We start from the raw sequence: 14,913 nt of genomic DNA, 5'->3' as shown, positions 1-14,913 counted from the left end.
TTACATGGCTTGTATTAACATCTTTTAAACTGGAACTTCCTGGTGTCGATGTATCATTATCTTTACCAGCTTTCTTACCGGGTCTGGAACACATAACGTTACAGCGCTTCTTTCTTATGTGGGATCTTTCGTGACTCTGCAAACTTCCTGCTTGACTAAAACACTTGCAACAGGTTTTGCATTGATATGGCTTTACGCCAGTATGGGTTTTTTCATGTAACCGTAACTCATACGGTGTAGTGAAACACTTGTTACAGCTGCTACATTTAAAAGGCCTCTCTCCAATATGGGATCTCTCATGGGTCCGCAAATGTGATGATTGACTAAAACACTTGGCACAGGTTTTGCATTGATATGGCTTTTCGCCAGTGTGGGATCTTCCGTGTACGAGCAATTTTCGCGCTGTAGTAAAACACTTGTCGCAGGCTTCACATTGAAAAGGCTTCTCTCCAGTATGTAATCTTTCATGGACCCGCAAATTTCCTGGCTGACTAAAGCACTTGTCGCAACTGCCACATTTGAAGGGCTTCTCTCCAGTATGGGATCTTTCATGGATCCGCAAATTTCCTGCTTGACTAAAATATTTGTCACAGGTTTTGCATTGATATGGCTTCACACCAGTATGGTATCTTTCATGTACCCGCAATTCCCCTGTTGTGGTAAAACATTTGTCACACGCTTCACATTTAAAAGGCTTCTCTCCTGAATGGAATCTTTCATGCACCCGCAAACTTCCCGCTTGACTAAAACACTTGTGACAGGTGTCACATTTAAAGGGTTTCTCTCCAGAATGGGATCTTTCATGGAGTAGCAAATGTTCTGCTCGTCTAAAACACTTGTCACAGGTTTTACATTTAAAAGGCTTATCTCCAGTATGGGAGCTTTCATGACTCCGCAAAATGTCTGCTCGACTAAAACACTTCTCACAGGTTTTGCATTTATATGGCCTTTCTCCAGTATGTAGTCTTTTATGTACCCGCAAATATCCTGCTTGACTAAAACACTTGTAACAGGTTTTGCACTGATATGGCTTTACGCCAGTATGGGTTCTTTCATGGATCCGCAAATTACCTGCTGTGCTATAACACTTGTCACAGGTTTTGCATTTATATGGTTTAACACCAGTATGGGATCTTTCATGTACACGCAATTCCCGTGCTGTAGTAAAACACTTATTACAGCTTTTGCATTGAAATGGTTTCTCTCCCGTATGTCTTCTTTCATGTACCCGCAATTCCCCTGTTGTGGTAAAAAATTTGTCACAGGCTTTACATTTAAAAGGCTTCTCTCCAGTATGGGATGTTTGATGGATCCGCAAACCTCCAGCTGTACTAAAACACTTGTCACAGGTTTTGCATTGAAATGGCTTCTCTCCAGTATGGGATCTTTCATGGATTCGCAAATCCTTTGCTGCAGTAAAACACTTGTCACAGGTTTTGCATTGAAATGGCTTCTCTCCAGTATGGGATCTTTCATGCGTCCACAAATTTCCTGCTTGACTAAAACACTTGCCACAGGTTTTGCATTGATATTGCTTTTCTCCAGTGTGAGATCTTTCATGTACCCAAAGCTCCCCTTCTACATTAAAGTACTTGTCACAGGCTTTACATTTAAAAGGCTTTTCTCCAGTGTGGGATCTTTTTCGACTCGACATGATTTCATCCTTTAGTCTGACACCTGCAATAGAGTTAAAAACTGTATGTAATGGTATATTTGTATTAACATATAAATTTTCAAATTGTTACAGTGCGGCTACTGTTGCTAGGGTCACCTGGACAAAGTTAACCAATCACAAAGCAGAACGGTAACAATAGATTCCAACATTTTTTTATGTCAGCCAATGAAATGTCACCTACAAAACAATGAAATTTCAACTTGTTCATTCGCCACGAAAACTGATCAGTACAAATTTTGGCTATATGGTGTTGGGTTTTCAAAAAACTTCGATTCCATTCCTTTTTAACTTGACTAGTTTTGACTGCACAATCTGGAAGGCAAATGTTTATGAATGTTATTAGGAGATCAGCTTCAAACTGTGTAAAAACAGGGGAAGCGATGACTGTACGGTATGTCTCCGGACATAAAAGTGTGTGCCGGATTTGTAAACAAGGAAAACAAGGCTTGTTCGCTGTCGGATCTTTGATTTCCACTGTATTATGAAAATTTGAGTTTCACACGCTGGGTTCTGGCAGTACGATTAAGCTGCAAAAAGAAATTAATTACCGGTTCATTGTGTTGTAAAAGAGTAATTTAAAACCGTTTTGAAAATAAAGTGTGTGGCATATTTGAATTCTCAAACTAACCGCCGGCTCTCTCGAGCACTTCAAATGGTTTCCTCAACAACCCGACAAATGAAGGAATTTATTTCAGAAAAAAGGTTTATAGCACGATTTCTCTTGTATGAAAATCATTGTTGAAAAAATAACCGATATTCCAGGTCGGCAGTCGAGTTATTATTTTCCCGACAATTCAAAACAGTATAAGATACAACTCCCTGGAGGAGAAACTGCCGGCTGTCGAGTTTCTATTCAAATCCGCCACGCAAAGTTCCCAAAACAAACAGCCGTTGCGTCCACTGCTTTCATACAGTTTGAAATCAGTTCTAGCTCACTTGCATGACACATTCATTTATGTAGCATGTAAAACTACTCAAAAAGTAAACGATAGCTAACGCTGTATTCACATAACCTGCACAAGTGAACAAGTTGAAATTTCATTGTTCTGTACTCAACATTTCATTGGCTGGAGTAAAAATGTTGGAATGCATGTTCCCGTTCTGCTTTGTGATTGGTCAACTTTGTCTGGGTGACCCCGGTATCAGTAGCCGCACTGTAAAACATTTTTGTCTTTAACGATTCCAGGATGACTGATTCCAATCGGATTTCAACGTACAAGGTGGGGGGTGTGAAATGTTAAAGACAAATTTTTATGGTACATCTCTTAGAAGAACCCTCAGTCTCTTCCCTCAGTCCTCAGTGCCTCTCTTTATTTAGGGGTATAAATGGGTACCAGCGAATCTAATTCTAGGGATCAACCCTATGATGGACTAGCATCCCATCCAGGAGGAGTACAACTACTCCTAGTCACTTCATGCTACAGACACTGGGATAAGCTCCTGCCTGATGGGCCACTAGGCTCCTATGCAGACTTTTATAAGACAGATAATGACATTTAATAGTACCACTTAACAGTTAGTTGTAAGTTCTGCATGTCTCACTCCAGGCCTCTCAAAACATAAAAGTGGATGCCCTAAAAAACCTTAAGAATTTAGTTTTAAGTTAAGAATGTCGATGTTTAGGTTTTCATCATAAAAATTAGTGAGCCTGTTCCTTGACTGATCTTCAAAATACATGTAAATTGGTAAAAATGGACCACAAACATTGTACAGCAACCTTCAACTCGTGCAATCATCTTGCCCACAATTAAAATTTCTTTTCCTTGTTATAAAGCAAAGGCCAAAAAAAGGTCACGGGGCATAAGGACAGCCTATCGTCTGCATTCATTCCTTTTTTTACTGTATTTTTTAAAAAAAAAAACCTGTTATTAAAATGTGAAAACCTGAAAAAAATGAGTCTTGTTTTTGAAAGGGGTCTGGGACCGTGTTTATGACCGTTGTGGTCTGGGACCCAGTCTGACGAGTCCTGGAACCTACTATGATGACGTCATCACCCTTACGTCACATGATTTCCTCATTAATGCATGCGCACAAATGCTGCCCTGTGATTGGCTATCGCCTTACTTAAGCGGTCCTTACTAAATTCCAAAGCTGCACCTTGTGTTTGGAAGGGTGAACATTTAAAAAAGGATTCAGAAACAAAAAACTGTGATGAATTTTTATTTCAAACATCAAGTGTTATTGATACAGTACCGCTCAAAAGAAAGTTACCACCCTCTCACGCGACGAGAGGTGGTAACTTACGTTTGAGCGGTACTGTATGTCAGTGAACAATGTAGTTTTACAATAATGTACTGTAGTTTTGTGAACAATGTAGTTTTAGAGCAACGAAGTTTTACCTTAAATGCTCATGCTCTTACATACCCTAATAATCCAAACTACAGTATATCTTCATTAATTCAGTAAAACAGGATGCATCTTTTTTTTTTTCTAGTTTTTGACTTGAGTGTGTAGTTTCGTTCAAGTCAGTATTATGCAAAACTTTTCATGTAGACAAAAAGAACACAAGAACACGCTCAGGAGGTCCATTCCTGGATGAGAGAGAAGGAAAACTGCAATGTGGAAGATGTTCAAATTTTGCATAAGTTAATTAACTTGTCACTATTACATTTAACAGTGACATTAAGAAGCCACTTATGTACAAAATCCTTGCGGCCAAATAAGTGAAGAAAAGGTGGGACAATGAATGACAACAAGTGACAACGAACAGCAAGTGAGTGGCTGTTAAAAATTACTTTTTCAACATTTTTACCGGTAATAATAATAATAATAATAATAATACATAATATTTTAAGAGGAGGCCTCCAATCACCTAGGGGTGGTTTTCAGGAGGGTCCTCTGAAAAAATAAATGTTTAACCTTAAAATTCATTAAAATCTAAAATATAATAAAAAAGATAAAACCTATGCGGTACGCTAACTAAGATTAAAAATTAGAACAAGAATTAAAATACTACTAACTAAGGTTAAGAATGATTTAATAAAAACTGTTTCAGTTTGTATTTAAAAATAGTTTTCGGCATCAGTTTCTTTAAAACACTAGGTAGTGTGGCCCAGTCATTAATGGCTTTATAAAATGTTTTGCATTTTCCCCATTCCGTTCTTGGCCTACTGACTTTGGGCATGTAGCCATTTCGGTCAAAAAATTAATGACACTTGACCGTGGTAAAACCTGTTTGGCCGGTCAGTGTTACAGTCAACTGTCTAAAAATTATTTTGTGCACCCGTCGATGCAGTTAAATGTGTTCAAAGCAACACATAAGATTTGGGACACTTGCCCTTAAAGTTGTGCAAAGCAAACAAATACTATTAAATGTTGTCCATTACACATGTTGGAGCTGATGCTGTGTTGTTCATTGCTCTCACTTCAATCTTTACAGTCTAACACAAAAAAGTAAACACCTCCACTTCTTACATACCCATATTTCAAAAATAAAAATAACAAACTGCTGGCAAAACTCCTTGAGGCAAGTTCAGTATTTAACAGCTTTTGGTACCTTAAGTGGTGCCAGAGTTGCCCTTTAGGGAAAACAACTGTCTAAATGCATAATTTATTTAATAATTTAATAATTTGCTAATTTATATAGCGCATATTTTCATGTTCTGATCAATAGCGCTTAATCAGAAAATCAGAAAATTGTATGCAAGTGTTTTCTCTAACTTATTAATTTCTGTTTTTTTAATTACTTCCATTCAAAAAAAAATATTTTTGATGGCAGTTAGGGTTCTAGCCAAAACAGGGTTCAAAATAACTGCCAGTCAACGAACAATGTCTGATCAAGATGACAATTTCTCCGGACAAAGTTTTGGTTTGATGGTCATTTTGACCAGTCATGTACATGGCTTTTAAAGTGATTACTGATGACCAGAAAAATAAATAACATTCTTGATACTACCACTACTAACTCTAACGACTTTTCAAAAATGTGAAGCGATATTATTTTTGGCTTATACGCTTTTACTGCAAACACCCTCAGATAAGGCTAGATAAGCCGCACCCTGAGTCAAGAAGGCCAAAGTGGGCTTTTTTATACCAAACGAAGACAATTCATGGAACAGCAAGAGCAAGTTGTAGTTTAAATTTGCTATTTTAGTATTTTGACCAATCACAAACAAAACATTACCAAGCTGAAATAAGTTTGGCTGGTCAACATGACCGGCATCTAAAAATTATTTTGAGCCCTGCCAACATTTCAAAGTGAAAACTCAGTTCAACTTGTTCTACACAACATACAAATTCAGGCACCGTGACTAAAAAAATGTGCAAGAAAATGCGACATTGCGGTATTTTGTACAGTGTTACTGTGTAAGTAAGTGCTTTGGCCAATGTCTTGATACTTGATTTTAAAAATTACTTTAATTCAATTAATTACTTTAATTCACTTGTGATAATTTGTCTAGCATGTTTCAATTCTTTGCTGCAGTGAAATAACCACCTAACACTTTCGGGTTAACTATGTGAAATATCTGTACATATTTGCATGTAAATGGCTATTATTCTTTCTTCAAAGAATAAATTACAGTCGACTCCGGATAACTCGAACCTTCAAGGGAAATTGAAAATGGTTCGAGTTATCGGGAGTTCGGCTTATCAGAAGTAACCTGCAATCAGGCGTTATTTTTCTCGCGGCGGAGGGGAAAACCGAAAAATGAACACCTGATACAATTACCTGTCGAGTCGTCTGTAAAAAGTACAGGATCTGGACTTTTTTCTGATTGGTCATAAAACAAAAGCCAACATTAGAACTCCAACCTGATTGGCTAATTCAGTTCAAGTCTAATTTCCGGTCCAAAAATATTGCGCATAGATGATTGTTATCATGGCGAGCATTGAGCGGAATGAAGTAGAAAGCGAGTTCTTCTAGCTTTTAGAAAATCTCTCAAGAGTTTTGTTCACAAAACATTTAAAGATGAACAAAGGGAGTGTATTCGACGAATAGTTTGTGAAAGAAAAGATGTTTTGGCGGTGCTTCCGACGGGATTCGGCAAGAGCGTGATCTATCACCAATGGTGTCGAAGAGTATTACATCACACCACCAAAGACGCCAGACTATCGTGCCAAAACTACGACCGTGAAATGCCTGCCCTGAGCCTTACACCAAATCAGCCTTTGCAGAAAACAAACTTTAAAAACCATCCGATCAGCTCATTCAAAAAGGGTAATTCAAACACATGTTTGCGAGAGTAAAAAGGCGCTAATCACGCTTATCTGATTGCATCGCCAACATTGTCGACGACGTTGAGATATTTTAATTAGGGGGCGGCAGACGGCGACTTGACAAGTAATTGTATCAGGCTTTTTCTTTTTTTCTCCTTCCCTCATAAAAAGCCTGATCGCAGGTTATATCGGAAGTTGAGAACAAATGAACGCGGGAAATAAGGAAAAAACGGTGTTTACTGATTTTCCATCCATACAGTGTTGACCAGTGTACATTTTAAACAAATTTAATTCGAGTATACAAAAGCCAAAAGAAAAAGGGACAATATATTTCTAAATCGCTGTTTAAACCGGAACATGCCGTAAAGTAAAATAAAGCGAATCAGCTGAGGATGTTGTAGGTTTCGAAGAGAACAACGCTATAGGCTACTGCTACAGAGTTTATGCAATTTACTTTTTTCGATTAATGGTCCCAATTAATTCGTCCTGGTGATAATCCTTAAACGTTTTCTAAGGCTGAATTTGAAAGAATAGGTATCACCCTCTACAAACAACTGAACGTCTGTAGCACATCAAGCTACGTCAATGGCGTGGCACAGTTTGTGTTTTGAGGGGCGTTTCGGGAACGTCTCGGACTCGTGTTCCTCTTTTTATTTTAAAATAAATACAACGTTTTGGACTACAGTACACTGTTTGAGAGTGATAAATGATCGTCGCAGTGAATTTCCAATTTAAGCAATTGGAATAAAGAAGCCTGAAAAAAATTCAGGGCTTCAACGGGATTCGAACCCGTGACCTCCGCGATACCGGTGCGATGCTCTACCAACTGAGCTATTGAAGCCACACATTGGGAGCGAGGTGTGCGCTCCCAATGTGTGACTTCAATAGCTCAGTTGGTAGAGCATCGCACCGGTATCGCGGAGGTCACGGTTTCGAATCCCGTTGAAGCCCTGAATTTTTTTCCAGGCTTCTTTATTCCAATTGCTTAAATTGGAAATTCACTGCGACGATCATTTATCACTCTCATATACATTCGCAGTTCATATATGAATCATTTCATATACATTACATCAGTACACTGTTTGTTTTGACTTGTCACGTATTGTTAGACATGGTTCGAGTTATCGAGGGTAAAATTATATAAAAAATGACCTGAATGGATACGAAAATTGGTTTGAGTTAGCAGGAGATTCGAGTTACATGTGTACATGTGTCGAGTTACCGAGGGTAAAATTACAGTAAATGTATAAGGGAAATCCAGGGGAAATCGATTTTGGTTCGAGTTAGCGCTAGGTTCGAGTTAGCGAGGGTTCGAGTTATCCGGAGTCGACTGTACCTAAATAATCTATTACATCATAACCTTTTTAAGCGATGGTGTGACATCACTTTATGCCATCGCACGATCAGTTTGTTTTGTCTGTTTGGCCCGATTGAACAGAAATCAAGTTTAACTTAACAAGAAATCGCCGCGTAAAACACAAAAGTAAAATACTCTCGTGCAGTTAGAATGGAACACTACAATGTATAAACGAAAGAGACTAATTACATATGATGAGATCTATTCGATTTAGTAGACAGAAATTTCTAATACTTATAGTATAAAGGGCCGCTGTAAACAAGAGACCGTTTGACCTTTCTCGCAGCTTAAAAGCTTGCTCCGAGCGTATCATATGTCGTTTATCCGTGATATCACACTACAGTATAATGCAATCTTTGTTGAGACAACATAGGGAAAACTGGTCTGTGAATTCATAACAACTGTATTTATTTGAATTCCATCAGAGTCTCAGGCTATGCTATTTATCCTGGTATTTATACAATCACTAACAAGCTTTTTATGTTTAAAAAAATGTAAGCTGCAGTTGGATAACATTCTTTTTCACACACAAGGTGTCAGCTACTTTTATTTACTTTAAGTTTTTCCTCAAAATTATTATTAAGGACCCCTTGTGAACTGACATCGCTTCTGCATGCATCGCATGCCGTTTATTATATATCTGAGAGACTCTTTTTTTAATACTTGAAACTCGATAATCTTGATCCTTAACTCTCTCATCTTGAAATTCATGCCACTTGAACTTTGAGATAATAGAATCAAGTTTTTCAAAGATGGAGACAAGACTGTCAAACTCTTTTTAGCAGTACTGTATGTTTGAGCTTATGACTTTAATCTTTATGTGGCAAGTGGGCATAATTTGGTCCTTACCCTGTTAGTATTTAGCTGTCTTATAATGGAAATGGTATTATTATATACATACTGAGATTTACTAACTGAAAAGCCGCAAAGTAAATTTTTGTTTGCAAACCAATGTAAACCAACACGTCCCACGTGTGGGACGTATCAAGTTGAGTTTGAATCAAGTTGAGTTTTTCTTGGCATAGCTAAAAAGCTATTTTTTCACTATTATAATTCCAACGTTTACCTTGAAACTTTCTCGGTATAATTTCCTAAGAAAGACAAAAGTGAATAGCCCACAGTTCTTTGGCAGAGGAAAACGACGAAAGTCAGGAAAACAAGAACACACAAGATAAAAGCAAAGCAGATATGAAACTGTTGGATGAATATTTTTGACAAGTGAAAAACATGACAAGCAAAAGTGCACAATAGCTTCAGAAAAACTGAACAAGTATCTTGCAGGTTAGATCCGCTTCAGTGGTCTTGAACAATCAAAACAAATAGAACCAAAAAAGAAAGCCGTGGAGGCAAATACAAAGCTGCTGGACTTGCCGTAGACCGATGAAGACTTTAAACTGCTTTATGCTGTATACCAAAATAGCTTGCTTGCTCTGTTGGAGTATCTTTGATTGAATTGTACATTAAATGGGGCGTTCGATGACTTTAATGACAATCTCAGTACATGTACTTATATAATAAACACAATACCACATGAAAAGTGCTTTGTACAGTGTTTACGCACTCATTGGTTTGTATCATAAATCTCACCTACAGTGTATGTTTGCTCTGCTCACACGTTCCTGATACTTCACCAACTCATGCGTAAATACCGGCCGTGTGCACTTTCCATGAAGTATTCTGTATGTTCACCATACAGTACTGTACAACACCAGTAACTCCAATTCGAATAACTCGAATTACCCGCTAACTCGAGCTTAATTTTGTTTCTCTTGGTCAAATTTTCCCCAATAACTCGAATTCCGGTTCTTGCAACTCACTATAGATGCCCATGCATGATAAGAATGAGAAGATCGATAAGAATAAGAATGTAAGATCATGTTAGAGTTTCTGATAAGTTTCATTTGCATACTGTTTACTGAAATATTGAAAAATCAGTAAACTAACCATTGTTAACATAGCAAGTTGAATATTTAATTGATCCTGATAAAGTGATAATGCACTAGTCATTTGTTTCCCCCGCTCCCCCACCCCCGCGACATAGCGGGGGAATTTGCAAACAAGCGATGCTAATTATGGGGAATTCCACCACCCACCAGGGCAGAATTTCTTTGCAAAACCACCACCCCCCCCCCGGGGCTAGCTGAAAGACCTTGTAAAAGAAGGGATTGTCTATTTCTGCGCTAAATACATTTTGAGAAACAACAACTATTAGGAATGTTTCAACCAGCTTAAAAAACTTACTAGTGAGGTTGTTTGGAGTATAGCTTTTTGATCAGACAAATAGTGTTGGAGAATAACCAATAAGCTGAGAGAAGACTTGAAAATCGTGAGCCATGCCAGCAACAAACACAGTTGTCTTGTCTCTTGAACTCATTCTTGTCGAGAGAAAGCTAGCCACATGGGTCTGTCACAATACGGGGCATATGTCGACATATGTTTTACATTTTGTTTTAAGCACTTTTAGTAAGGGGCTAAGATTTAGGAAATTGTGATTGCAAAATTATTAAGAAGATAAATTCAAGATAGCTATAAGCTAGTTAGGCTTTTCAGAAGGAAGTACAAATTTCAGTTGGCAACAACATTGCTACTTTACCTGGGGTTTAAAAGGCATTTGAGATTCTAAAGCAAAAAGGGACAAAGAAAGTGCATTGGTAGAAGATACACATGACGAGAAATTCAGAGTATTTTAATACCGACCGAAACTCGAGTCTTGTTTAAGATAAAACATTCACCAGGAGACATCGTTGCAGCATCCTAGAGACTTCAAATGCAGTGATCAAACTGCAATAGAATTTATTTGTTGGATGCAAGTAACGCAACAAAACAGATAAAAAATAATGGAGGTAAAGTTTTGGCTCCCAGAGCACAAATCACCACCACTTAAACTAAAGGAAGCTTAAAAAAACAAAGAAACCATCGCTCGCAATGCTAAGAGACTGCAGTAGCCTTTAAAAGACTCGGATCTTAGACCCCCATAACTGTGGTAACAAAACGTTATCATACGAACGTAACTAACCGCCACTTCAGATATACGAGTTGACAGTTAGAAATCTACTGATCTTGATACTGATCCGATACACAATGTAGACTATATAAGAATCTCTCAACAAACAAGTGCCAATAAACCTAACAAATATGCCACAGAGCTAGCAAACACAATGGCATAAAGATCATCACTGAAATGGCTCAAGAGAGCGTTAATTAATCCTCCATTAACAGACTGAGAGCTAACATTCAGCAACCAGCGGGAGTCGTGTTTGGCCTGTCTCATTGTATATTATCACTGTTGAAAATTGCCCCGGGGTTTCCCGGGGGTATTTTAGGTCAGGCAAATTTGAGGTAAAGTCCCTGGGGGTCTGGGCATAAAATCATCGCAAAGCTACAGTAATTCCCCCGCTATTGGCCGACAAAGTCCCCGCATGTCGCGGGGGTGGGGGGGCGGAGGAAACAAATGACTAGTGCATAACTCGAAACCCCAATATGTTAAAAATTCCCCAAATATGCAGGTCTGCAGTCTGTTTTTGTCCCACGTGCAATATGGGCAGCCAAATGACTCTACATAAACTGAGCAAACTCTGAGAAACTTAAAAATTATTTACACAAGTTCTTCTGTAAGCTTGAATATCTACAAATTTGGATATCGTTCGTGGCTGAAACATTTAAATCAGATGAACTCATCACAGACTCAGAATGTATAAACAATGCTTCTGAAGTTGCTCCGTAGCTAGATACTAACTGAGATGGGTAAAACATTTCAGTCAGCGCTACACGAAAACATAAAGCGAGAAACACATGGGCAAAGAATTCAAGCTTGCAGAATATCATGCAATTGACTTCAATCTCATTAAAAGGTGCACATTGTTTCATACCGCAGCATACCGACACATGTACATGTAAGATTGTTAACAAAATGAAGTGGATCAAAGTCGCGAGGTTTTCTGCATTCGCTCCAAACCAGTTGTACTGGCGGTTTAATGCTTTAGTTTTTCTTACCTTAAAGAACTGATCCTTGTGCTTCAAAGTCATCCACTTTCTTGTATTCAACGATCAATCAACTTTGCACTGCGAGCAAGGACGCCGCCATATTGAAATCCAGTCCTTAGCAACCGGTGGCAGCCTCGTTTTCAGGGTGAAGAAAATAGGCACGCAATACGCACAGAGAGACGAGCGGCAATCATCGTTCAACTAGGAAGCTTTGTAGCCCGAAGCTCAGACATTAGTAGAGTGGTTTATGTTGATATTTTCATAAATCACTTTCTCAGGAACAAAACTTGTTTGGGTCAGGGTCTATAAATACACAGTGAAATTAATATTTCCAGACGGCGTTTGTTTGAAAAGACAAATATATGGCAAGTTGTTGTAAACTTTGTTTTCCCGTTTTCTAAGGACTTGCGATGAGTTATCGGCGATAAACAACTACACTATAAGGACGTATACAGACCACACTGAAATAAGAATAAAGATTACCTTATTCTTACTAATTTTCGCGAGTACTAATTTTCGAAATTTCAAAAGAATCGCGAAATTTAATACGCGCGAAATATAAATACGCGAAAATTTATAATGCCATATTTTATATCAAAACAATACAAATTTAAATGCTTGGAACTGTGATTATCTATCCTTGAAGATATCTTTTCGTCTTGTTTTCGACTAGCACCCTTCCTCTGTCTACTGTTTTCTTTAAAGATCTCGGCAAACCGATCCAGCCCGGCTAAACGGGGCAACCCAGCTCATGTAATCAGGCCCTAAATCGACCAAGATCTCTGTCTTTAGTACTGTCACCAAAGTTTCCGTTTTTAGGCTCCTTGTAGTTTAACGGATCGACGGATTTTGACTATATTTTGGCCCAAATTTCGGATTCAGAGCATATTTTAAACGGATTTTTGGATCCTGCAATCGAATTTGGTCATTAAATTATAACGGATCGACGGATTCGGTCATTAAATTGTGACGGATCGGCGGATTTGGCATACCCCTATTCACCCCCCCCCCCCCCCCCCCCTCTTACATTGAACTAGACCTTTGTATATCTACAGTAGTTCCACAGCCTTTAACTACTGGTCCAGAAAACACTGGCAAAATTGCGTAATTTGATACACTTTTGCTCTAATTTTTCTTGCAATCGCGAAAATTAATCCAATACTCACTAAATTCGGCTCCCGAATATTCGCGAAATTACGTACATACAAAAATTAGTAAGAATAAGGTAGATTTATCTTATCTGGATGAAATATAATTTGCGTCGTATATTGTTGTGATGTTTAAAAAAACTATTCACCGGAGCCCCGATCGAAAGGAGCTTTCTACGTCAGATTTCTTCATTTTGAGAAATTTCCGTCCAAAACGATCTTGCTAGAGTCAACTTTACTACCTTAAACTGTTTAAATAATGCCATTGTTATTGTTGCATCGGAAAAGAGCCATGCTGTAATATAAACATCTTTTCTAGTTCAGCGTTTAACCTCGGAAATATCCATTGGAGTTGAACCTTAAACCTTAAACCTTAAACCCCGTCCACCAGGCCCTTAACCGTAAAGCCACTGCAAAAATGCTAGGGTTAATCTAGTACAACAAAGCGAAAAATTGATTTTCTTCCCATAACGACAGGATTGGGTTGTGCTCTCCTAACGTCGAACTTAAAACAATACACTTGCTTTCATTGAGCAACTACTGTTTCTTTGTTTTGCCTTTGTAGTTTAACACTTCATTTCATGTCAAAACAACTCTCGAAATGATAGTGTTGTACTGAGATTTCGGCTTCCCACAAGTCGCTGGAAATTTTTCAAAACGTTGCTCGAAATTTCTCAAAAAGGAGCTCGAAAGTTGCTCCAAAAATCCAAAAAGTTGCTCGAAAGTTGAACCCAAAAACCCAAAACGTTGTTTTGTATCAAGGAAATGTCTCCAAATATATGCTAATTTCCCTAAAGTTTTCTGAGCAGTTTCATGGAATTTCACTGCAACAGAAGTATTTAAATAACATTTAAAGGCAAAATTTTTTTGAAGTACAAGGATTTCTTTCACTGAAAAAAATCGTTAGGATATCAATAACGTCATGTTTGCTGACTAATTTTGTAATGTTTTAATGCAGAATGAGTCGAAAGTCGGATGTTCCTTGAAAATCTTCGAAAATTCGTTAATCTTTGGAAACGTTCGTATGGCCTCCGAACAACACTCCGACAATCTGTGGAGATCTTCAGTCTAGAAATTGCTCAAAATGCAACAAGTTGCTCGAAAAGGAAAAAAGTTTCTTAAAGGGGAAAAAGTTACTCGAAATATGAAAAGTTGCCAACATGTTCCCGAGCAACTTGTGGAAAGCCCTGAGATTTCAACATACTTCAATGAACTCTCCTTTCCTGAACGTTGTGGTCGTGTGAAGTACAATAGTCTGAAATCTCTTCCAATACGCAGTAATGAAAACTAGCGAAACACGGGTCGCTCAGTCGATCACGTGATCGTCACAATAATTCCCTAGAAATTAAAGTTATTTTCGAATAAATTATTAAGCGAATGTTCAACATCGCATGAATTATTTTGATGTCTTGTACTATTTGTACTTTGTCCTATTTGTGCATTGTTTCGCAGATAAAGTATCACCAGGTTTCCACTTTTTGATTATCCTACTATCTTCTTTTGTTTGGATTCTTCCAAGTGAGAGCACAGCTGAGAACGATCTCAAAACAAAGTGCCCACTCCGTACATGTCCAACAGACAAAACCTCTCCA

At 38.1% G+C, this 14,913-nt stretch overlaps 1 protein-coding gene across 1 annotated transcript in view; it reads right to left on the bottom strand.

Annotated features, from left to right (window-relative positions):
- Nucleotides 1-12,360, bottom strand: part of LOC144659139 (uncharacterized) — an 18,989-nt gene extending 6,629 nt beyond the window's left edge. Inside the window, exons 1-2 of the mRNA XM_078519584.1 lie at nucleotides 12,183-12,360; nucleotides 5-1,677 (exon numbers count right to left, since the gene is read on the bottom strand). Of these exons, the coding sequence (XP_078375710.1) occupies nucleotides 5-1,654 (1,650 nt within the window). The 5' untranslated portion in view covers nucleotides 1,655-1,677; nucleotides 12,183-12,360. The remainder of the gene's footprint in view (nucleotides 1-4; nucleotides 1,678-12,182) is intronic.
- Nucleotides 12,361-14,913: the final 2,553 nt, after the last annotated feature.

Source organism: Oculina patagonica, chromosome 7 (genome assembly GCF_052425735.1).
Source record: "Oculina patagonica isolate OP01 chromosome 7, crgOcupat, whole genome shotgun sequence".
Classification (NCBI taxonomy): domain Eukaryota; kingdom Metazoa; phylum Cnidaria; class Anthozoa; order Scleractinia; family Oculinidae; genus Oculina; species Oculina patagonica.
The sequence above is the reverse complement of the archived record's forward strand: the minus strand, read 5'-3'. Positions and strand labels throughout refer to the sequence as shown.